Source organism: Mya arenaria, chromosome 8, assembly GCF_026914265.1.
Source record: "Mya arenaria isolate MELC-2E11 chromosome 8, ASM2691426v1".
In the NCBI taxonomy this organism is placed as follows: domain Eukaryota; kingdom Metazoa; phylum Mollusca; class Bivalvia; order Myida; family Myidae; genus Mya; species Mya arenaria.
The window spans coordinates 25,402,561-25,426,391 of NC_069129.1; the positions used below are offsets into that span (position 1 = coordinate 25,402,561).

The 23,831-nt window shown below is 33.2% G+C and overlaps 1 protein-coding gene across 10 annotated transcripts in view; it reads right to left on the bottom strand.

Moving 5' to 3' along the window:
* The window catches only part of LOC128242577 (small conductance calcium-activated potassium channel protein 2-like), a 120,056-nt gene that overhangs the window by 60,706 nt on the left and 35,519 nt on the right, over positions 1–23,831 (bottom strand). Inside the window, exon 1 of one of the 10 annotated variants that reach the window (XM_052959784.1) lies at positions 17,042–17,149. The exons of 6 other annotated variants lie outside the window; for them this stretch is intronic. In XM_052959784.1, the coding sequence (XP_052815744.1) occupies positions 17,042–17,062 (21 nt within the window). In that variant the 5' untranslated portion in view covers positions 17,063–17,149. Of the gene's footprint in view, positions 1–167; positions 298–7,656; positions 7,789–17,041; positions 17,150–23,831 lie in introns of those variants that run through there. 3 more of the 10 variants (XM_052959785.1, XM_052959790.1, XM_052959786.1) reach the window with 3 other exon arrangements.

Consider the following 23,831-nt stretch of genomic DNA (forward strand, 5'->3'; position numbering starts at 1 on the left):
GTGCACTGGTACCACGATTCATGTTAACGTTTTTAACAAGTAGTAAGATATGATTAGGTTATTCATTTTGCGCAATTTAAACGACTCCACCGAAGACGACGATACTAATACTCTGACCTTTTTCTGTTAGTACAGACAAGGTAAAATAATTATAAGAAAGTACTTACAGATTCGCCCAATTATGACATAATGCAAAAGTATTGAAGACTAAATCTTCACAGTTTTACATTCCTTCTTTTTCGTACCTTACTCATGCAAAGTCGAACTCCATGCTATCCAGATAATAATGAAGAAAATGGTTAATTAACTCACTTCTGTACAAAACTGAGATAATAATTGTGGACGAACATATTGATGATTAAATATTGTTTGCCATTTTGTATGTATAAAAGGCAAGACGACAACACATGTTCAGCTGTCTTAGAAAATAGGATCTTTTGAAGGCTAAATAAGATAAGGGATCGATCTTTTCCAGGGACAATGTACTTCGATGTGAACATAACGCATGCTTTCTTCGCATAAATGTTGTAGACATGAATATCATTTCTCTTAGTTATATTTAGAGTGAGCTCGTAAACATCATTTTTTTACGCGAAGATTCTTTTGATGTCCGTTTTTTCAATCACTAGACATTGATATTTGTGATCATTTACCATAACAGTGTCCACCATTTCTGTCAATGTTATTATGCTTTTGCATTCAATAATAACAAACTAGTTCGTGTAGTGTGCTTGCTCAAGTATCCCTCTGATTCTTTGTTTTCGCTAATAACCTTTGACATACCAAACAATGCTATAGTCTGATATTATATATTTTATCAAATTATATGTGTGTGGCAACTGTCATGTGTAATTAATTCAGTTCAGTTATATAATATATAAATAATATAATAATCCGCCTACATCTGCTCTGATGTTAATGTAAAGCATTCGTAAAAGTCAGAAAGAGAATTGAAGTGTTCAATTATTTGTTTCTGCCAACTTGGTTGATTGTGCATAGTCAAAATTTGCAATGTTTTGTCTGGTTACAGTTCCCGTTTGGCCTTTATCCATATAGCTTTTGAAGAAAACACTACCGTCCATACGTGCTTGTTGATATTGTGTATACTTTCCGTTGATTTAATACATATTTTGTCAAGAAAGAAAACATTCTTTTATGGCATATGCCCAGCTCAAGTCCTGATAATAATTCAAAATTAAACATATCATCGCATTTGTGGTAAGTAATAGATATATTAGTGACAATTATTTACGATTCTTGAATTGTTTGTTTTCAAATCAATCTCTGAAGGACTTGGCCTGAATCATTTATTACTGAAAACATTACATTCTGCGGTGGAAGGTAAGCATGAAAATGCTTGCAAAACAACATGAGACCACTAAACTGCTGTTTGTCCTTCAGACACGCAGGCGACAAATAACTTTGAACTTTGAATTCTTTGAACAGATCGTAAAAGGTCGATGCGATGACATTAAATGAACTCATAATGAGATGAACATTGACATGCAGAAGTGCCCCTTCCAGAATTTGTAATAACCAATTTTGGTTTTATGTTTTATGCATGTTTCTAACTCATAAATCTAGTTGATTGTCATCCCATGTCACCATCAATAACAGACATTAATATCGATGCCTGATGACCCTACATCATTTTGATGAGGGTATGGCTTACTGATTGCTGAATTGTAAGATGAATGTCACCGCAAATCACAAGCGCGTTTATAAACGAACCAACACGGTTTATGCATACTATTTATGCAAAAACCTACAGAAACATGCTCAGTAGCAAAAAGTTTAAACATATAGTTGGACACAAACACACAGATTCTTTTTTGCATGTTCGATTATAACAACAACAGAATCACAGTGGTATTCCAATACTCGTTCTTTTTCTCAGCTGGCCAAAAATCTGATATTCTAGCTTTCTGCTATTATTACTCTATTATTTTGATAAATTTGCTTCATCGATATTGTATCTATAGTTCGGTAACAGAAGTCGACAACCTTGCATGGCGGTACATAGATTTTTTTGCATATTTTGTTGGCCTAGAACCTCGTATATAATAATGTGATTAATGGATTGGTGCCACATTCAATAAAAATATATATTCAAAATTGCTCCCCCACTCCCCACTTAATTTCAAATATACACTATAATAACAAATATGCACATGGACCTTGATATTTAGTTGGAAATCATTATTGTATTAGTTTTAAAATGAAGGAAATATATATATATGTAACCATAATCTACGACATAACAGATGATATATATTAAAAATTGTGTCCACGATGCTGCATTATGTTATCGATCAGCGATCCTCAGATTGTGATATTCTTGTCTTGTTTAAAACTTCGCTTTTCCCTGGCAAATCAGGAAATAAATTTAAATAAAAAGCATGTTTCGGTTGCAACGAACCGTACAAAATAAAGTCTCAGAAGTTAACGAAGTAGTTAGATTTAATAAGTCTGTAATGAACGTGTTGTTAGTTTGGACTTTGAACCATTTTCGTTAATTTGTTCATCCTAACTTAAGATAAGATCTACATGTTCAGTTTGGATGGATTCATGCTAAGAATGGTGTGAGTTTTTAAAGAAATGGGAAAACCAATATTTTATACCCTGGTGCATTGGAGGACGATACTTTTTATAAAAGATGTTTTAACAACTTCCCGAACTAATACGGAAACTGCAATTAGCGTGCCTTAAAAAGAGTATCGTACAAAACAAAATGTCTGTTCTTTTATTCGATGACATTGACAAACTTTTCAGCAATACAAAACCATAAATAGAATACACCCTACAATTTCAGCTAATGTAATTGCAGTTAGGCAATCATTAAGTACTAGACCTTATCGTTTTGTTTTTCTTTAACTTTTGGGGGTGTTTATATGTCCGCCTACTGCCACTCATCCGATACATACTCTTTACGTAAGATATTTCGTTCACAGCATGTTAGCCGATGAGATTATATTCTAAGTCAGTTAGATGTCATGAACTAATAGCTTAATGATTTAGAATCTACTTCATGCGATCTAACAAGTATATAGTTGAAACCGATATGTAATTTCAAATATGTTATTATGGTATTATTCAGCATGTTACACATAAAGAAAGACGATGGAATTGGCTTACGGGAATTAGAGACGAAACAGAAAATCTTGCAATTCTGTGTCAAGATGAAAACAGAATGCGATTTGGACAGATCAATTCAATAGGGAAACTTGGTTTGTTGCTGTCAATTCCTGGCAATCATTGGCAATCTTATTCTGATTAGTGTTTTCCAGTTCCTTTTCCTGATAAATAGTATTGCTGTAATGTCTTTTGAATTATTTTGAACACGTACCGGTGCAAGTTTGTTATTTGTCGGTAATTTTTGTTCATGTCTGCAAGTGTGAATGAACTGTAGTGACACATTTCAGAAGCTATTTTTGGTCAAAAAAAGAAGACATAAATTGATAAGGTGTTGTACGTTTACGTTAATTTGTCAATTAAAATTTAAATAATAACTAGACGGTGGTTTTTTGGTACAAAAACACATGCTTTCCCCCTGCTTGTGATGGCATTTGACGTTGGGAGATATGAGCGGATTGTGTATGTTGTGACGGTGAGTTGGGTATTGGACACAAGAGTTATTGAAATCTTTGAGGGCTTGTAAGTTTCCTCAAGTTAATGCATACTTTGATAAGATTTACCTTTTACGTTTTATCTTTATTAAGAATTGTTGGGATAAGATTGAGGTTTGTGCACATAAACTGGTTTAAACCCCCAGTAAATTTACATTTTACTGACCGTTCCAAGGCGGTACCTAACAATTCTTGATAAACATACCAATTATTTATTATATATTATATATTAATATATCTGATAAGTTCGCTTAAGCTGAGAATCACAAAATACAGAATATCCTTTTACTTAACAGGGACATACCGATATGATATTAAATTGGTTACATGATGGTATTAATACTGAAAAAGGGACGTTCAACATTAAATTACCAGCAAACAGACGGAGTGGTTATTTTTGTGTCGATTAGTTTTGTTCATTAATGTTTGACTGCAAGGGTGAATGAACTGTAGTGACAAATTTCAGAAGCTGTTTTGGTGACAAAAATGAAGACGGAAATTGTCTCATTAAAATCCGTCAAACGGAGGGGACAATAAATCTATGGATCGAATCTGTAACCTTTAGATATTGAGCGGACACGAATGAGTAGAAAATAGACTTCCGGCATTATAGAATATAGTATAGTACGGCAGAGAAATGATCATTTAAAGTGATTTTTAACTAACAGCTAGCGTCGTTTTAAAAAGACACTTGTCCCACTTTGTCTCGTTGATCAATTGTTTTATCCCGCCGTTGGTGATCAATTTTATATAATGTTTCACCAAGGATTAAATCACTTGGATTTTTAAATAGCGAAAAGAGAGCGGCAACGAGCAAAGAAAAGAAATGAGTATGGAGTTGTACTGTATAAAATAGAAATTCATTCTTTAAATATAATCTTTAATTCGAATGTTAGTTTGTGACAGTCCTTTATTGACTTATAATGCTCATATGCATGTAAATGCATGAAGGAAAGTACTTATTCGGTTACAGTTAATCATCTTTCCTACGCTGCAAAATGTTCAATTAACACGTATTTCCCGCAAGATCCTCAGAATTTCAGACCCTTAAGAATACACATAAATATAAGTAATTTATGTTGGCTTTTAAATATTTATTTGTAAAGGGAAATTAACTACAATGCATGCTTAAGAAGGTTTTGCAATTAAGATTTAACCCCTTAAGTAATAATCCAAATAGTATAAGATCAACTTAAAGACCTTGTTATCCTTTAAGTTACTAAAATGGTCTATTTGATATTTTCTAGCATTAATATTTCTTAACAGCTTTTTAAATAGACATAATAATTTGTTAATATAATTACATGTTCCACCATAAAATCAAACTGAAGTATAAGTCATAACTTTAATCAATCCCTACGAGCAATGTCGAGAATTGATATTCCCCCGGGAAAGCACTTTCAAAAAAACAAGTATACTGATTTCATTCATTAAAGGAAAATAAACTATGATGGCAGTGGATTAATTTGGACAACACATTTGTATGGACCACCGCAATATGGTTATACACCCTTCACAGAAGTGTAACTTACGTCTGTCAATTACTAGTAATGGCAGATTTAAGTGTTTTTGTTTATCATTTTAAGGGCGCTATTACTCGTGCTACTAATCCGATCTAAACATATCTCTTTTTAATTATACAGTCTTCACATCAGTGTCATTCGATAATGTTGATGAATAACACAGTGATGCTCCAAACGTACGCATTTAAAGTTATGTCGTTTATTAAAGCGCGATAATTATGTTGTAACTGAGCCTATCAAGCTGAATTGTGCAGCACACCAGCGCACTACGGTTATACACACTTGACACATGTTTCATTTATTTATTTGAACAGTAGTTATATAGAAGTTGTGGTCGGACAGAAATTGGACCGGAAAGACAGAAGGATGGTCAAAGCTGTATTCTTATTATATATTCTTATTCGTATCGAAATATTTCGGCGGGTGATTATAATTGCAGAAAGCTTCTTACATAGCAGCAAACATGCACAGAGATATTCAGTTCTGTAACAGAAATTTGGTGCGTGAATTTCAACAAAATTATTTCTGTAAAATTATATCGATTTGTTGTTGTTTTTCATCTGAATATAACATTCATATCAATACGCTATTAAACCCTCTGGATAAATATCTGCCTTGTCTAAATTCTAGATAACTAAAAGATATTTATCTGTTTGCATTTCAAAAATATCCTAGCAATACCGCTCGGCAGTTTGGAAAACGAACAGTAACTGCCCACGTATTTGATTTAACAGACAGTTTGCTAAAGGGCATTGTACACGATTACATCAATAAGTGTCGCAACCAATTCACGTATTCTATAAACTTACGCAGAATGACTCAATTCACGGACCATCCAACTGCAGGCCTTGATATTGTTTGCAAATAACCCATCATCCAAAATAAACCATAACAGGATGTTTAGAGGAATCCAAACAAATTAAACCTAGACCTGAGGCAACAAATATCATTAAGATAATATATAATCGAATTTCTGCGAAGAAATAGGGAAGAAAACTGCAATAAAACTGATCAAATTGATAATGCAGAGACAACGTTTTACATTAGTTTGCATCAATTAAACGAATTAAAATAGCAATTTGGTGCATCATTAGATTAAACTATTATGGGTATGAATGTTAATGGGTTCTGTAACTTAAAATGAAAGTTACCTTTGCTTTAATTTTAGAAAACTAATTGATCTTTAGTTGTTTGCATCTCTAAATATCCCAGCAATATCGCTCGTTCTTTTGGAAAACACACATTAAATGCCCACGTGCCTTATTTAAAAGGCATTCTGCCAAAAACCTGCCTACACGACTACGTCAATAAATGTCGAGACGAATTCATGTATTTTTAGACTTATGCTGAATGACTCAACACATGACCCTAACCTCTTTTCACGCCGAAATAATTGTTTTTAAACTAACCAAATTGTCCAAGCAAATCACGTGACCGTCACTCAGCAAATGTGTGATTATGCTCATTTCAACTTTCCTGATTCCTTTTTCACCCCCCCCCCAAAAAAAAAAAAAGTTAAAATGTATCTGATTACATGCTTTAATGGAAAATGATTGAGATGTTTTGATGACATAACTTTATTATCTCGTTCTGGCTTTAGAACAAATCTTTGATGAGTTGCATTAAAACTTTTCTATCAACATTATTTCTGACGGGAGATCGGAATCATTAATGGGTCATTTATGACAATATGTTCATATTACATCATTTGAGATTCAGTCAAATCGCAAGTTTTGTTTCCTAGAAGAATGGTGAAGTGCTTTGCGTTTGATACTCTATGAAATGAATGTTTTATACATTTAAAGTACAAAGGTTCCGGTGGATAAGTCAAAAAGCCCACATGACCTTTAATAATAATAAACGTGCCAGAAGCACAATATCCAGAAGCATTATAATTACAAATAATATGGGAGAAAATCAAATAAAAAATCGTCTGCGTCGAATAATGGAATAATATTGAAATTGACTATTCCGTTGCGCCTTTGACGTTGCTGTTGATGGATAGTTTACCAATACATTTGATAATTATTTGTTTTCGAATGTTGTAATATACGCAATTTTAAACCCATATGTTGAAAAGGGAATGAATGTAAATAAAAACAAATTAATACTACATGACTGAAATTCTTTGATTAAATGTGTATTTCTCGTTCATGTGTGTTCAAGCCTTGAATCTACTAGAAATAGGTCCAATTATCAGGCATATCTATTTTGTAATTTTATTTTAAAAAAACAACAACAAAAACAATAGCTCTTTCGGTTGTAAATCGGTCAAGGTGCATAACTCGACAATTATATAGCAAGATTTATTGGACTTTGCAAATGTACTTATTGCCAGAGTGTACACTGGTACCAAGATTCATGTACGTTTTAACAAGTTATAAGATATAATCAGATTAATTATTTTGCGCAATACCAACGACTCCACCGACGACGACGATACACATACTCTGAGTATTTTTTCTGTCAATACAGACAAAGTAAAACAACACTAAGAAAGTACTTACAGATTCGCCAGATTTTGACATAATGCAACCTTATAGTTTTGAAGACTAAAACTATCTTCACTGGTTTACAACTTTTCTTTTTTCGTACACTATTCATGCAAAGTTGTACTCCATACTATCCAGACATTAACGAAGAAAATGGTTAATTTACTCACTTCTGTACAAAACTAAAGTAAGAATTTGTGGACAAACATATTGATAATTAAATATTGTTTGCCATTTCTGTATATATAAAAGGCAAGACGGCAACACATGTTCAGCTGTCTTAGAAAATAGGATCTCTTAAAGGTTAAATAAGATTAGGGATCGATCTTTTTCAGGGACTATGCACTTCGATGTGAACTTAACGCATGCTTTCTTCGTATAAATGTTGTAGACATGAATGTCATTTCTGTATGCCATATTTAGAGCAAGCTCGTAAACTAAATATTTCATGCTGAGATTATTTTGATGTTCGTATGTTCAATCAGTAGTAAATTATATTCTTGATTATTCATTATAACACTGTCCTTCTGTTCTGTCAATTTTATTATGTTTTGGCATACAAGAACCAGCTTGGATTTCAAAAATAACACATGTGGTATGCTTGCTCAAGTATCCCTAAAACAATTTGTTTTCGCTTATAACCTTTGACATATCAAACAATGATATAGTCTGATATTACATCTTTTACCTTATTATATGTGTATGCCAACTGGCGTGTGTAATTTAGATTTAACAACAATCCGCCTACATATGCCCTGAAGGTAATGTAAAACATTCGTAAAAAGTCAGAAAGATAACTGAAGTGTTTAATTTCAGGGAGCATTCAATTTGTTTCTACCAACTCGGTTCCTTGTGCATAGCTATTACTTGCAATGGTTTTGTCTGTTTACAGTGCCCGTTTGGCCTTCATCTATTTAGCCTTTAGAAAAAAAACTCCCACCCACCCGTGCTAAAGGACATTTTGTCTAGTTTTCGTTGATTTAATACATATTTTGTTAAGAAAGAAAGCATCAGCACAATTCCTGATAACAATCCAAAATTGAAAATATTATCGCATTTGTGGTAAGTGATTGTGTTACTTGTAACAATTATTTCGTTTTTTGTTTGTTTGTTTTTAAATATATCTCTGAAGGAATTGGCTTGAATCCCTTGATACTAAAATGTTCATTTATCGATGGAAGGAAAATATGAAAATGCTTTCATACAAAATGAGACCACTAACCCGTTGTTTGTCTTTCAATCTCTCTGAAAATAAATAGATTTGAATTATTTGAACAGATTGTAAAAGGTCAATGCGAATATATTTAATAAATCCATCATGCAATGAACATTGACATGAAGAAGTGCCCCTTCCTGAATTTGTAATAATCGACAGTCGTTTTATGTTTTATGCATGTTTCTAAGGCATAAATCTAGTTGATTGTCATTTTATTTGACTATCAGGAACAGTCTTTAATATCGACGCATGAAGACCCTATATCATTTCGGTAAGGGTATGACTTACTGATTACTGTATTGTGTATAATGAATGTGATCGCAAATCACAAGCGGGTTTATAAACGAACCAACATGATTTATGCACTAAACTAATGAAATGTTGGACACAAACACACATATATTTATTTTACTTGTTCGATTATGACAAGAGAATCACAGTCGTGTTCCAATACTCCTTTGTTTTTTTTTCAGCTGGACTAAAATGTGATATTCTAGCTTTCTTTTATTATTACTTTATTATTTTGATAAATTTCCTTCATCGATATTTTATACATAGTCGTGCGACAGACGTTGAATACCTTGCATGGCGGTACATATAAATGTTTTTGCAGTTTTTGGTGGCCTAAAACCTTTTATATAAAAAAGAGATGAATGGTTTGTCACCACATTTGATATATAAAAAAGATATTGCATCTAAGATGCCCCCATCCAAGTTTCAAATGTACACTATAATGACAAATATGTACGTGAATCTTGATATTTAGTTGGAAGTCATTATTGTATAAGTTTAAGAATGAAGGAAATGTATATGTGTGAACATTATCTACAACATAACAGATGATACATATTTAAAATAGTGTCAACGATATTGCTGTATTATGTTATCAATTAGCGATCCTCAGATTGTGATATTCTTGTCTTGTTTAATACTTCGCTTTTTCCTGGCAAATCAGGAAATGAATTTAAATAAAAAGCACGTTATTGTTGCAACGAACCGCACAGTATAGTCTCAGAAGTCAAAGTAGTTAGATTTCAGTTAGAAGGTAATGAAATTGTTGTTAGTTTGGACTTTGTACCATTTTCGTTATAATCTTCTTTCTCATTTAAGATAAGACCTTCATGTTAAGTTTGGATAGAAACATTCTAAGAATGGTGTGGGTTTTGAAACAAAGAGAGAACCGATTTTATACTCACGTGCGTACCATCGGAGGATGCTCTTGTCTATTAAAGATGTTTTTACAACTTCCCGAACTAATACGGAAACTGCGATTAGCATGCCTTAACTCGATATTCGCATATAACCGCGAATAAAATAAAAATGATTCGAGACAGAAGAACAGTTCTTTTACTCATTAACATGACAAACCTTTCAGCAAAACAAAACCATAAATATAATACACCCTAAAATTTCAACCAATGATATTGCAATAAGGCAATCATTTAGTACTAGACCTTATTATTATCTTTCTCTTTCAACTATTGCGGTAGTTTAAAGGTCCGCCCACTGCCACCCATACGCACTCTCTGCGTCAGATTTTGTGTTCACAGTATGTTAGCCGATGAGGTGGTACTCTTGGTCAGTAAGATGACATCAATTAATATCTTAAATAGAATCTACTTTATGACATTTAACAATTACATAGTTTAAGCCGATATGTAATTAAATAGCTGTTGTTATGGTATTGTCCAGCATGCTACATATAAAGAAGGACGATCAAGATTACCTTTCGGGCATGACAGACGAAACAGCAAATATTGCCGTTCAGTGTCAAGATGAAAACAGAATGCGATTTGTACAGATCAATTTAATAAAGAAACTTGGTTTATGGCTGTCAATGCCCGGCAATGTTTTGCAATTTTATTCTGATTAGTGTTTACCAGAAATCATTGAAGATTGAACACAGAAACAGAACCGACTTTGGAGCGCAAAATAAAAAAAAATCAATTTCGCAGTTATTTTATTCCTTGAAGTACTGAATAACCTTGTTATCTTGGCAGTCATATTCTCAAAGTAGTCATCAAAGCCTTCCTCTGATTTTAGAAAAACAAACAAAATGTATACACAAAAACCTTTGCTAGAACCCTTGACATCGTACATTGATCTTCACATTGAGCCGGCATGCTTTAGAATTGGGCTCTGCTTGATGTTTGGACGATGTTACTAAAGTTTAATGTATATATTTAAAATGGTAAAAGCGTTGAAATATATGGATCGAACCTTTGACATTGGGCTGTGAACTTGACCTTGAGCTGACGAGCCTTGGTAGTGGGGTTTGCATGTAGTGTAAACTAAAAGAGGTGAACATTTGACCAGGCTTTCATTAAAATCTTTCACGGGGCTTTTGAGATATGTTCCTGACACGAAATATATGTCTTAGACATGTGACCTTAACCTGTGTCCTTTACAATTATGAAGAGTCTGAACGTCATCCCAATAAGGTAAACATTTCAATGAAATTCCATAAATAATCCTGTCAGGACCGGACACGAGATCTATGGCTCGAACGTTTGACCTTGAACTTCGACCTTCACCATCAGTTGTCGTACCTGATAAATTGGGTCTGCAAGTCATGTAATTATGTTTACTTTTTGCCGGGATTAGCAAATTCACTTCAGGGTCTTTACGGAAATGAAGCGGACATTTAATCGTTGGCTTTGACATTGATATGTCACCTGCAGTGGGTCCGGTAGTGTGAAAAAACAGACGGATGGACCTTCGGTCTTATAGAACTAGTGTGGTACGGGAAAAGATAAACATTTAAAGTGATTTTTAACTAACAGCTAGAGTCGTTTAAAAAACAACACTTGTCCTGCTTTTCACTCGTTGATCGATTGTATTGTTCCGTCGTTGGTGATTAATTGTATATAATGTATCACTCAGGATAAAATCACTTGGATTTTAAAATAGCTAAAACAGAGGAATGAAGGAAAGAAAGGAGAGTGGAGTTGCAAATTGAAAAATTGAAATGCACTCTTTAAATATAATGTTTTAATTCAAATGTAAGGTTGTGACAGTCCTTTACTTATAATGCTAATATAGATATTAATGCATAAAGGAAAATACATTTTCGATTACCGTAACTCATATTTTCAACACTGCAAAATGTTAAATTAAAACGTCTTTTAGTTGATTTAGTATTAACAAACCGTTTAAATTTCCTGACAGCTTGTTGAAAGAAAAACATTATTTTATTAATGTATTTACATATTCCATCACAAAATCAACTTGAAGTAAATATTCAAAACTTTAATCCAACCCGGACAAAATCAAGTATACTGATTTCAATTATTAAAGGGAAATAACCTCTGATGGTACTGGAGCAATCTGTACAACATATGTGGATGCAACATCGCACTTCATCCCATGTAAGCGTTAATAACGTCTGTCTATTACTTTAAAAGTAATGCGTAGGATTTTTTTCGTTAACCTTTTTCATTATCTCATGGGCGCTTATTCGTCTGATAATGACCCGATCTAGACAAATCGAATTATAATAATGCGTACTTTACATAAGTTTCATTCATTTCTGCCGGTGAATATCATAGTGAAGGCTTCGCACATGATTAGCTTTTTGACACTCGTTATAGAACGACACTTATTGCGTACATAACCCGATAAAAATGAATCTTGCAATACGCCAGTGCACTTCATTTATACACACTTGAAACATGTTTAGTAGTTACATAGTGATGGTTGCAAACGGGCGGAAAATTGAACGGAAAGGCGGAAGGATGGACGGAGCTGTATCCCTTCATCGAAATATTTCGGCGAGTGATTATACTATCAGAAAGGGTCTAAAACAGCAGCAAACATGTACGAAGATATTAAGTTTTGTAACACTAAGTTATTTCACTTTGTTTCGTGAATATTTACAAAATTAAATTTAGTAAAACTAGGGATGCAAACGAATGGCAAAATCGATATTCGAATATTCGGTAATTCTTTCGAACGAATTTTCGAATATTCGATTACCAAAATACATCTTTTAAAAGTTGTAGTAAACTATTATAATATTCGCTCAAGTAATACCCGGGGCATTTTATTCCTACTTTGTCTTAACCACTAAGCGCGGCGGACCCTGAATTTCACCAAATGAGCCTCTGAAATTCCTCATTTCAGAAGGAGAAAACGTAAAACATTATGAACAAAGAAAACAAACATTTCATTTATATTTCTGTGCCTTCATATTTGTAAACAACGTGAACTTAAATGGATTTCTGGTCAAATGGAGTTAATACGTCAATGGAGGACGAGGACGAGCAGCCTCGTTCTGGGATTGACCTGTACTTAATAAAACTATGGAAATACCAAACCAAATAGGGAACTAGTTTATTCCTTAATTGGCAGGGCATTTAAGTTTACCGAAAATATTTTTTTTGTGTCACTTATCTTATAGTCAGTTATTGTTAAATTATGGGGCTTTTATAGTACCCGAGGATATGTCCCTAAATGGCACATGGCGCGTGTTTAGTGTATTGTAATCACATTCACACCTCTTGCAGTATAGACCAATCATTGTAAAAACAAGACAAACGAACTTTAAACACAACAGTTCGATATTCGTTTGCATCCCTAAGTAACACCATACCGATTTGTTGTTGTTTTTCATCTGAAAATAACATTCATATTAATATCAAGCCATTAACCGTCTGGATAAATATTTGCCTTGTCTAAATTCTAGATTACTAAAAGATGTTTATCTGTTTGCATTTCAAAAATATCCCAGCAGTAGCGCTCGGCATTTTGGAAAACGAACAATAACTGCCCACGTATTTGATTTAACAGACAGTTTGCTAAAGTGCATTCTACACGATTACATCAGTATCGCAACGAATTCACGTATTCTATAAACTTACGCAGAATGACTCACTTCACGGCGCATCCAACTTGCAGGCCGTGATATTGTCTGCAAATAACCCATCATCCAAAATAAACCATAACAGGATGTTCAGAAGAATCCAAACAAATTAAACCAAGACCTGAGACAACGAATTGATACCATAAAGATAATATATAATCGAATTTCTGCGAAAAAAAAGGACAGAGAAATGCAATAAAATTGATCAAATTGATAATGCAGGGACAGCGTTTTACATTAGTCTGCATCGATTAAACCAATTAAACTAGCAATTTTGTGCATCCTTAGATTAAACTTTTATGAGTATGAATGTTAATAGGTTCTATAACTTAAAACAAAAGTAACCTTTGCTTAAATTCTACGAAACTTAAAGATCTTTCGCTGTTTGCTTCTACAAAATATCCCAGCAATACCGCACGGTCTTAAACAAACATTAATTGTCCATGTATTTCATTTAAAACACCTGTCTACACGTCAATAAATGTCGCATAGTTTATTTGTTATGGGATAATGGCTCCTCTCAGACTTACTTCATGAAGACAAATCCTGCGCTTGCACCACCACATTATAATTATTCACACTTCACATCATAAATGACTGTCTATAATGAACATAGACATGGCTCTTGTCGTAATTGTATTAAATTATTTCAGTTCTTAAAAGGCAATATCTCTTGTGTTTCTGAGCTGACCTAGATACATTTTGCGCTTACGCCATCAAAGTAAAATTATACACACTTCACGAACGTTTGATGGATTAATGTTATTTAGTTACATACACATCTATCTGGACAGAAAAGTTGTAGTTGTTGGCATAAATGAATGGGCAATTACTCTAGATTTACTGATCATATCTAGACGAATCTTGTGTGAGAACCATTACAGTATGCTTTTTGACAAATCACTCAATTAAAAATTGATTATTGTCAGTGAGTAAAATAGTGACGGCTCCGAACAGACAAATTTGATTTGTTTTTATTAATTCAAGGGCAATTTGCCTTGTGCACCTGATCCGATCCAAATTATACTTGCGCTTGCACAAGCGCACTTTTGTTATACACTCTTGATTAGTGTCTATGGATTCATGTGATAAATACTGACATAGTAATAGCTTAGGACGGATGGAAACACAGACGGACTGTCGGACAACGCCGAATCTATAATTCTTTACCGAAGTCTTTCAGTGGGGTAAAATAAACCATAATATGAACTGAAATATACCTTGTGAGATTCTAGAAGAGTTATTTTAAAATACACCATAAAAGCAAGTTGAGAAGATTCCAATTTAATTTAACCAAGACAAAACAATATATGTATAATATACAATCGATTTTCTGAGATGAAACAGGACAGACAACTGCCCTTGAATTGAATCCAATTGGTAATGCAAAGACAAACTTGGAGATTTAATCTATTTCTTGGCATCATTTTAACCAGTTAAGCTAGCAACTAGATGCATCATAAGGTTAAAGAAATTATGGTATTAATGTAAAGTATTTAAATAACTAAAACTTACCTTTGCTTAAATTCTAGGAAACTAAAAGATGTTTCGTTCTTTTCATCTAAAAAATATCCAAGCAATACCGTTCGACCTTTTGGATAGCAAACATTAAATGCCCACGCATTTGATTTGAACGACCTGTCTACACGACTACGTCCATAAATGTCGAGACGAAATCATATTTTTTTAAGATTCATGCTGAATGACTCAACCAATGCAAATGTGTGACTTAAATCATTTAAAATTTTCTGATTACATTTTCCATTTTCAACCCCCAAAATAAAATAAAATGAATTTTATTGCATACTTAAATGGTGAAAGATTGAGATATTTTAATGACTTATTACTTAATCATCATTTTCTGGCTTTAGAACAAATAAGTTGCATTAATATGTTTTACAAATAATATTTCGACGTGAGAACGGAATCATTAATGGATCAATTATGACAAGATGTTCATTTAAATAACATCATTTTGGGATTCAGTCAAATGGTAAGTTTTGTTTCCAAGATGAATAGAAAAGTCTTATATCATTTTATACTTTCTTAAATGAATGCTTTAATACTGCCAAAGGGCTGTCGACATGACTACGTTAATAAATGTCTCGACGAATTCATTTTTTAGATTCATGCTGAATGACTCAACCCATGACCCTAACCTAATTCACGCCGAAATAAATTTCTTAAACTAACCAAAGTAACCAAGCAAATCCCGTCCCCGTCACTCAGCAATTGTGTGATTAGATTCATTTCATCTTTCTTGATTACGTTTTCCCTTTTCAACCCCCCCCCCACTCCCTCCAAAAGAAAATAAAATAATATTTTTTTTAATGCGTACTTAATTGGTGAAAGATTGAGATATTTTGATTACTTATAACTTAATCATCTTGTTCTGGATTTAGAACAAAAATGCAGTTTAACACATTAGTAGTATTCTACAAATAATATTTCTGACGTGAGCTCAGAATCATGAATGGATCATTTATGATAATATGTTTATATTACATCATTTGGGATTCAGTCAAAAGGCAAGTTTTGTTCCCAAGAAGAATGGTGAAGTCCTTTGCGTTTGTTACTCAATGAAATGAATGCTTTTATACCTCCAATGTACAAACGTTCTTGCGAGAAGAAAAGGTAAATAAAAAGCCAAATGACCTATAATGGTATTAAAGGTGCCAGAAGCACACTACCCAGAACCATTAGATTAACAAATAGTATGGAAGAAAATTAAATACTAAATAGTCTGCGTCGAATAATGAAACATAAATAATATTGAAATTGATTTTTTTTGTTGCACCTTTGACGTTGCTGTTTATGCATAGAGTACCAATATGTCTGATATTCATTTGTTTTAGAATACTGTAATAAACGAAATTTTAAACCCGTATGTTGACAAGGGAATGATCGTAAATATTGTTTTTTAATAAGACATGACTGAAATTCTTTGATTAAATGTTTATATCTCGCTCATGTGTGTTCAAGCATTGAATCTATTAGAAATAGGTCGAATTATCAGGCATAATTATCTTTTTTGTAATTTTATTTGAAAAACGACGACAACAACAACAATAGCTCTTTCGTTTTTAAGTCGGTCAATGGGCTCGACAACTATATAGCAAGATTCATGGGACTTTGCAATGTACTAATTGTGAGAGTGTGCACTGGTACAACGATTCATGTTAACGTTTTTACAAGTAATAGGATATGAACAAGTTAATCATTTTACGCAATACCAACGACTCCACCGACGACGACGATACTAATACTCTGACCTTTTTCTGCTAGTACAGACAAGATAAAATTTATAATCAGAAAGTACTTACAGATACGCCCGATTTTGACATAATGCAACCTTATAGTTTTGAAGACTACAACTATTTTAACAGTTTTACATTCCTTCTTTTTCGTACCTTATTCATGCAAAGTGGAACTCCGTACTAACCAGTTTAAACCGACGAAAATGGTTAATTAACTCTCTTCTGTACAAAACTGAGATAAAAATTTGTGGACAAACATTTTGGTAATTAAATATTGTTTGCCATTTCTGTATATATAAAAGGCAAGACGGCAACACATGTTCAGCTGTCTTAAAAAATAGGAACTCTTAAAGGTTAAATAAGATTAGGGATCGATCTTTTCCAGGGACATAGCTTTACGATGTAAACTTAACGCATGTTTTCTTCATATAAATAATATAAACATGGATGTCATTTCTGTATGCCATATTTATAGCAAGCTCGTTAACTGTATTTTATACGGAGACTCCTTTGATGTTAGTATGTTTAATAACTAGTAAATTATAATTATTCGTGATCGTCCATAACATAACAGTGTCCCCCATTTCTGTCAATGTAATTATGCTTTTGCATTAACGAATCAGCTTGGATTTCAATAATAACATATGTGATGTGCTTGCTCAAGTATCCTCATTGTTTTCGCTAACAACCTTTGACATATCAAACAATGATATAGTCTGGTATTACATCTTTTATCTAATTATATTAGTATGCCCACTTGCATTTGCCATTCAGATTGATACAATAATCCGCCTACATTTGCCCTGAAGTTAATGTAAAACATTCGTAAAAGTCAGAAAGAGAAGTGAAGTGTTCAATTTCAGAGAGCATTCCATTTGATTCTGCCAATTCGGTTCCTTGTGCATAGCTATTACTTGCAATGTTTTTGTCTGTTTACAGTTCCCATTTGTCCTTGATCCATTACGCTTTTGAAGAAAACACTCTCGCTCACTCGTGCTAGTTGATATTAATATGTCTAATTTGCGTGGTTTTAATACATATTTTGTCAAGAAAGAAAACATCCTTTTCTTGCATATATTCAGCACAGCTCCTGTTTATATTTCAAGGTTGAACATATTCGCGCATTTGTAGTTAATGATTTTGATACTAGTGACAATTATTTACGTAGAATTCCAGGAATTGACATTAAGCATTTGTTGCTGAAAAATTGTGCAATCAACGGTAGAAGAAAGTATGGACAAGCTTGAAAAATAAGGCCTCTAACCTGCTGTTTGTCCTTCTAAATCTCAGGAGATAAATACATTCTAATTGTTTGAACAGATTGTTAAATGTCAATGCGAGGACATTAATTAAACTCACAATGGGATGAACATTGACATGCAGAATTGCCCCTTCCTGAATTTGTAACAACCGACTTTGTTTTATGCATGATTCTTACGCATAAATCTAGTTGATTGTCTTCCCATTTCGACAACAGTCTTTAATACCGATTACTTGAGACCCTATATCGTATATATATATTTCGGTAAGGGTATGACTTACTGATTATTGAAATGTAAGATGAATTTGACCGCTAAACTCAAGCGCGTTAATAAACGAACCAACATAATTTATAGACCGATAAAAAGTCTGATACAACACATGTTCGATTATAACAACAAGAGAACAAGAATCGGGTTACACTGTTGGTTAAAAACTGTGATATTGTGATGCCCTATCTATCTTTTATTATCGATTTTGATCAATTTCCTTCGTCGATATTTTCTCCATAGTCCAGCAACAGAGCCTTGCATTGCGTTTCATAGAAATTGTTTTGCATGTTTGATGGCCTAGACTCTTTTATACAGTTATCCGATTGATGGCATCAGATTTGATAAACAAATATTCCAAATGTCGTTAAAGATGGCCTTCCAAAGTTTCGAATGTAAAATATAATAACAAATATGTGCATGGACCTTGATATTAAGTCGTAAGTTACTATTGTATTAGTTTTAAGATGTAGGAAATGTTAAATTGTATATAAAACCTAGAACATAGCAAATGATTTATATTCAAAATGGTGTTCATGATTTCTACAGATCGTAATCGACCAGCGATACTCAGATTTTATCGGCGTTTAAAAATTGCCTTGTCCCTGACTAATCTATTAATTTAAGTAAAAATCACGTAGTTGTTGTCACGAATCTAATTTAATGAAGTAGTTAGTTTAAGTTAGTCTTAGTTAACTTGTTAGTTTGGCATTTGTAACTTTTCCGTTATGATGTTTTTCCTTATTTAAGATAATACCAACATGTTATATAGATTCTTGCTGAATGAATGGTGTGAGCTTTAAATCAAATGGGAAAACCGATTTTATACCCACGTGCGAACACGTGCGTACCATCGGATGACGCTTTTTCTATTTAAAAAAAATTAACATCAGACAGGGAAATTGCGATAAACATAATTTAACCCGGTATTCGCTGACCGATGCATGGCGGTAACACTGATTGACATCATATCTAATCGCGAAAAAAGAGAGTCGCACAATTAAAATATATATGTTATTTTACTCGATGACATTGATAAACTTTTCAGGAATAAAAAAAAATAATTAGAATACACCCTACAATTTCATCCAATATAATTGCAGTTAGGCAATCATTAAGTACTAGACCTTATCATTATGTTTTTCTTTAACTTTCGCGGGTGTTTAAATGTCCGCCTACTGCCATTCATCCGATACACACTCTCTACGTAAGATATTGCGTTCACAGTATGTTAGCCGAATAGGTTGTTTTCTAAGTCAGTAAGATGACATGAACTAATAGCTTAATGATTTCGAATATACTTCATGCCATCTTACAATTACATAGTTTAAATCGATTTGTAATTACAAAGTTGTTATTATAGTATTATTCAACATGCTGCAGATAAGGAAGGACGATCAAATTAGCTTACGGGCATGACAGACGAAACGGAAAATCTGGCCATTCGGTGTCAAGATTTGGACAGCTCAATTCAATATGAAAACGTGTTTTTTGGCTGTCAATTACTGGTAATTATTGGCAATCTGATTCTGATTAGTGTTCACCTGTCCTTTTCCCTGATAAATGGTAATACTTTCATGTCCTTGCAGTTATTTTCAACACGTACCGGTGAAAGTTAATTATTTGTCGATTATTTCTGTTCTTTTTATGTCTGCAAGTGTGAATGAACTGTAGTGACACTTTTTAGAAGCTGTTTTTGGTCGGTAGAAAAAACAACAACAACATAAATTGCATGGTGTTGTCCTTTGCGTTAATTTGTCAATCAATATCTAAATTAACTAGACTGTAACAATTTCTCCGTTATTGTCATCCATGTTGTTTTGAAAAAAACTTTTTATCTTGGTAGTCATATTTTCTCAAAGTAGACATCAAAGTTTGATTTTAAATTTATAGACAAAACCAAAAGCATGCACGAAATCCATTGCTTCAACCTTTGACATTAAACAGTGACCTTCACATTGAGCATGCTTCGAAAATGCACTCTTCACGTTGTTTCGATGAAACTAACATGTAACTAAAGTTTCCTCTAGTGTTAAAGTGGTGAATATTTGACTAGAGTTTCACTCAAGTCTTTAACGGGGCTAATGAGATATGTATAGCTGACACGAAATATATGTCTTGAACATATGGCCTTAAACTGTGACCTTTACAATGAGCCCTGGAGCTGCTTGTGTGGAGTTTAAACGTCGTCCCGATGAGGTTAACATTTGACTTGAGTTTCATAAAAAAAACCCTGTCAGGGATTTTGAAGATATTGAGCGCAGACACAAAATTAATAGTTCCATTATTTATCTTTGAACTGTGACCTCCAATTTGCGCCGGTACGCATTTGAATGTGCATTCCTGATGTGGTGATCATTTGTCCGCATTTTAAGAAAATCTCGCAAGAAGATACGGAGCGGGCTCGAATATTTGGCATTGAACTGTGACCTTGATATGCGGAGTGGACATGAAAGTGTGACAGAAAGACGGTTGGAAATACTCGTTAAGACAATATGTTTGCCCTGCAAAGCATGATGAGACATTGTCGTTTTAGGTTCCCATTTTACCAAGAAATCGATTTATTAACCTGTCGTAGGTGACCAATGGTATATGATGTATTACCAACGATAAAACACTTAATTAACAATTAATACATAGGCAAAACAAAGCGGCAATAAAGAAGGAAATGCACTCTTGAATACACGTAAATGTAAGTTTACTGTGCTGGCTGCAGCTCTTTTACTAGTAACGGAAATTTCACGACAACTACGGGTTCTAAATATAAGCCTTAAACCCTTCAGTATTAATCGGAAAGTTCTAAAGCAAAATCAAGACCGTTTTAGCCTGTAAGTTATCGTAATCGTTGAAATAATATATTCCAGCATAAACGTTTATCTCCAAATAATTTTTTGACCAAATAAATAGTATGTCCTTTTCTTTATATATTCCATCAATCATGTCACAAGGATCATCAAAATTAAGTTTCATACTCACAAAAAGACACGGACAGTTGCAAAAAAAACGTTTTAAATGAATAACAAGAGCATCAATTAAATATTTTCACGAACATCTGTGGTATATTGAATGAGCATAAACGACTTAGATAACAATCTAAAAGAAATGACACAAGAAAAAAAAACTAAAAAAGATTAAAGCTTATAAAAACAATCAGAAAAATCAAATCAAATTGTGTTATCAGCTCCAAAACTAGATTCTAACACCAACAAGCAAACTCCCGAATTGATGTCCTCAACCCCAAATATTTAAAGACTCCAATTAAAGCAAAACTCTGCAAAGGGCTTTAAACAAAATAATGATGTATATAAATTAGGTTAACATTTAATAGGAGATTCGTTGTTTGAGCTCACGCTTCTTTATAGTATGGACTGATAGTTGCTTCATAAAGTTATATTTAGCAAGCACAATTGGTATCGCTTCAAAAGGGTATATTCAAGCATATTAATTGCATTCATTAATGGGAAACATCTCTGATGGTACTGGATCGATCAAAAGTGCACATCGGCGCTTTGGTTAAATCACTTCACATTATTCTTATTTACTTTTGTATATTAATAACATAACAATGGCTATGGCAAGACCAATTCTGTTTATTTTTCTTCATTATTTTAAGGGCTCTAACTCTTGTGTTAAAGACTTGATACAGACAAATATTGTGCGTGTACCACTGCAATATAATTATATTAACTCCACATGAAGGGCTTTAATTTCTGTCGATGAATGACATAGTGGGGGCTCCGAAAGGAATATTTTAGCTTTTGTAATTCATTAAAGAGCGACAATTATTGTGTTACTGACCAAATCCAGATGTATATTACACGTGCACCAGTGCACTATGATTATACACACTTGACATAATTTCCACTGTTTAATTCAAACAGTAGTCACATGGTTATGGCTGATACGTGCGTGCGGAAATATGACGAGAAGACCAACGGAAGGACAACACTAAATCCCAAAACATGTTTGCGGTAAAAATAATATTATGACAGCAAGTGAAGGATACCTAATGAGGTTCTAGAAGAATGTTAAAAATGAACCATGAAAAACACGTTAAGAATAATCCAAAAGCAATATAAACAAAGCATTCATATTTAACAGGGTAAGACAAGTTGTCACAATCAATATGAAGCAATAAATTAATACAAGTAGTCTTTGCAAAAAAGATAATAAACAATCGAATTCTGAGAAGAAAATAGCCAGACGTCTGCAATAGACATGATAAAAATGATGATGTTAAGATGTTTTGCAGACAATTTATAATTCATCATTTGTCGTTATGTTCACCAGTACTGCAACCTGATTCACTGTCAGATGTTTGAATGTTCATATATACGGTTGTGATTGTGGGATCAATCGGTCACCATTCATCAGCGCTGGTATTCCATATTGTTCTTTATTAGACCTAAGAACGATGTAGCTAATCAGATTGCTCGAAATAAATAACGGACTTATCCAGTGAATGGAGTCAATGAAGTATGACTAAGATTGACTTAAGTTGCATATTTAATATCACCCAAGATAAAATGTGACTTTTGCTCCATAAATGTTTATGTATCTATTATTATTTGCAGAACTAAGACATATAATGAAAGGACTGGGGGTAATGTTGGGAGCTTTAAATTGTGCATAATATTGTAAGTCACTATGCAGTTGTACATAAAAGAGTGCGTCTGATTGTTGATTTCTTTTTGGCTCAGCAGAAGTACGGAATATATGGTTAACATGGAAACTTAAATATAGATATATGTTAACGAAGTATTTTAATTGAAATAGATCTCAGTAGCGTATGCAATACATATAGGTATTTGTTTATTCAGTAAGATCGTATTTTATTTCACGAGTGTCATAGTAAAATATATATTTACGAGTGGCACTTAGATAAACAAATCTTCTGTTTGTTGTATGCTTATTTTCCGAGTTTTATTAGTTTTTAAATTTATTTCTTAATTGTGCCCTTTTTGAAAAGGGCGTTACTTACGTCGCTACCCGTCGGGCGACCCTAACGCAAAATTATAGCTTTCAACTTTTATTTTCCAGTTTGTTGTGAAAAAGTTCTCTGCTATTCATTCTTATAGTTTATTATTCGCTCGTGTTTTAGTTCAAAGCTTTTATGAACAGTAATCAATGAAGTTTTGTAAATGTAAATTTTGTTCCAAAAATAACGAAAACACTTTTACTTTAACTGGGGCATGAATACATAACCAAATTACTACGCGGCCATTTAATGAATGAAAATTTGGAAGGCCAATTGTGTTAGCAAAGCAAATGCAGATACTCATTGGATTTTAAACATTTCTCTTAGTTAAAGTTTAAACTGCATTTGT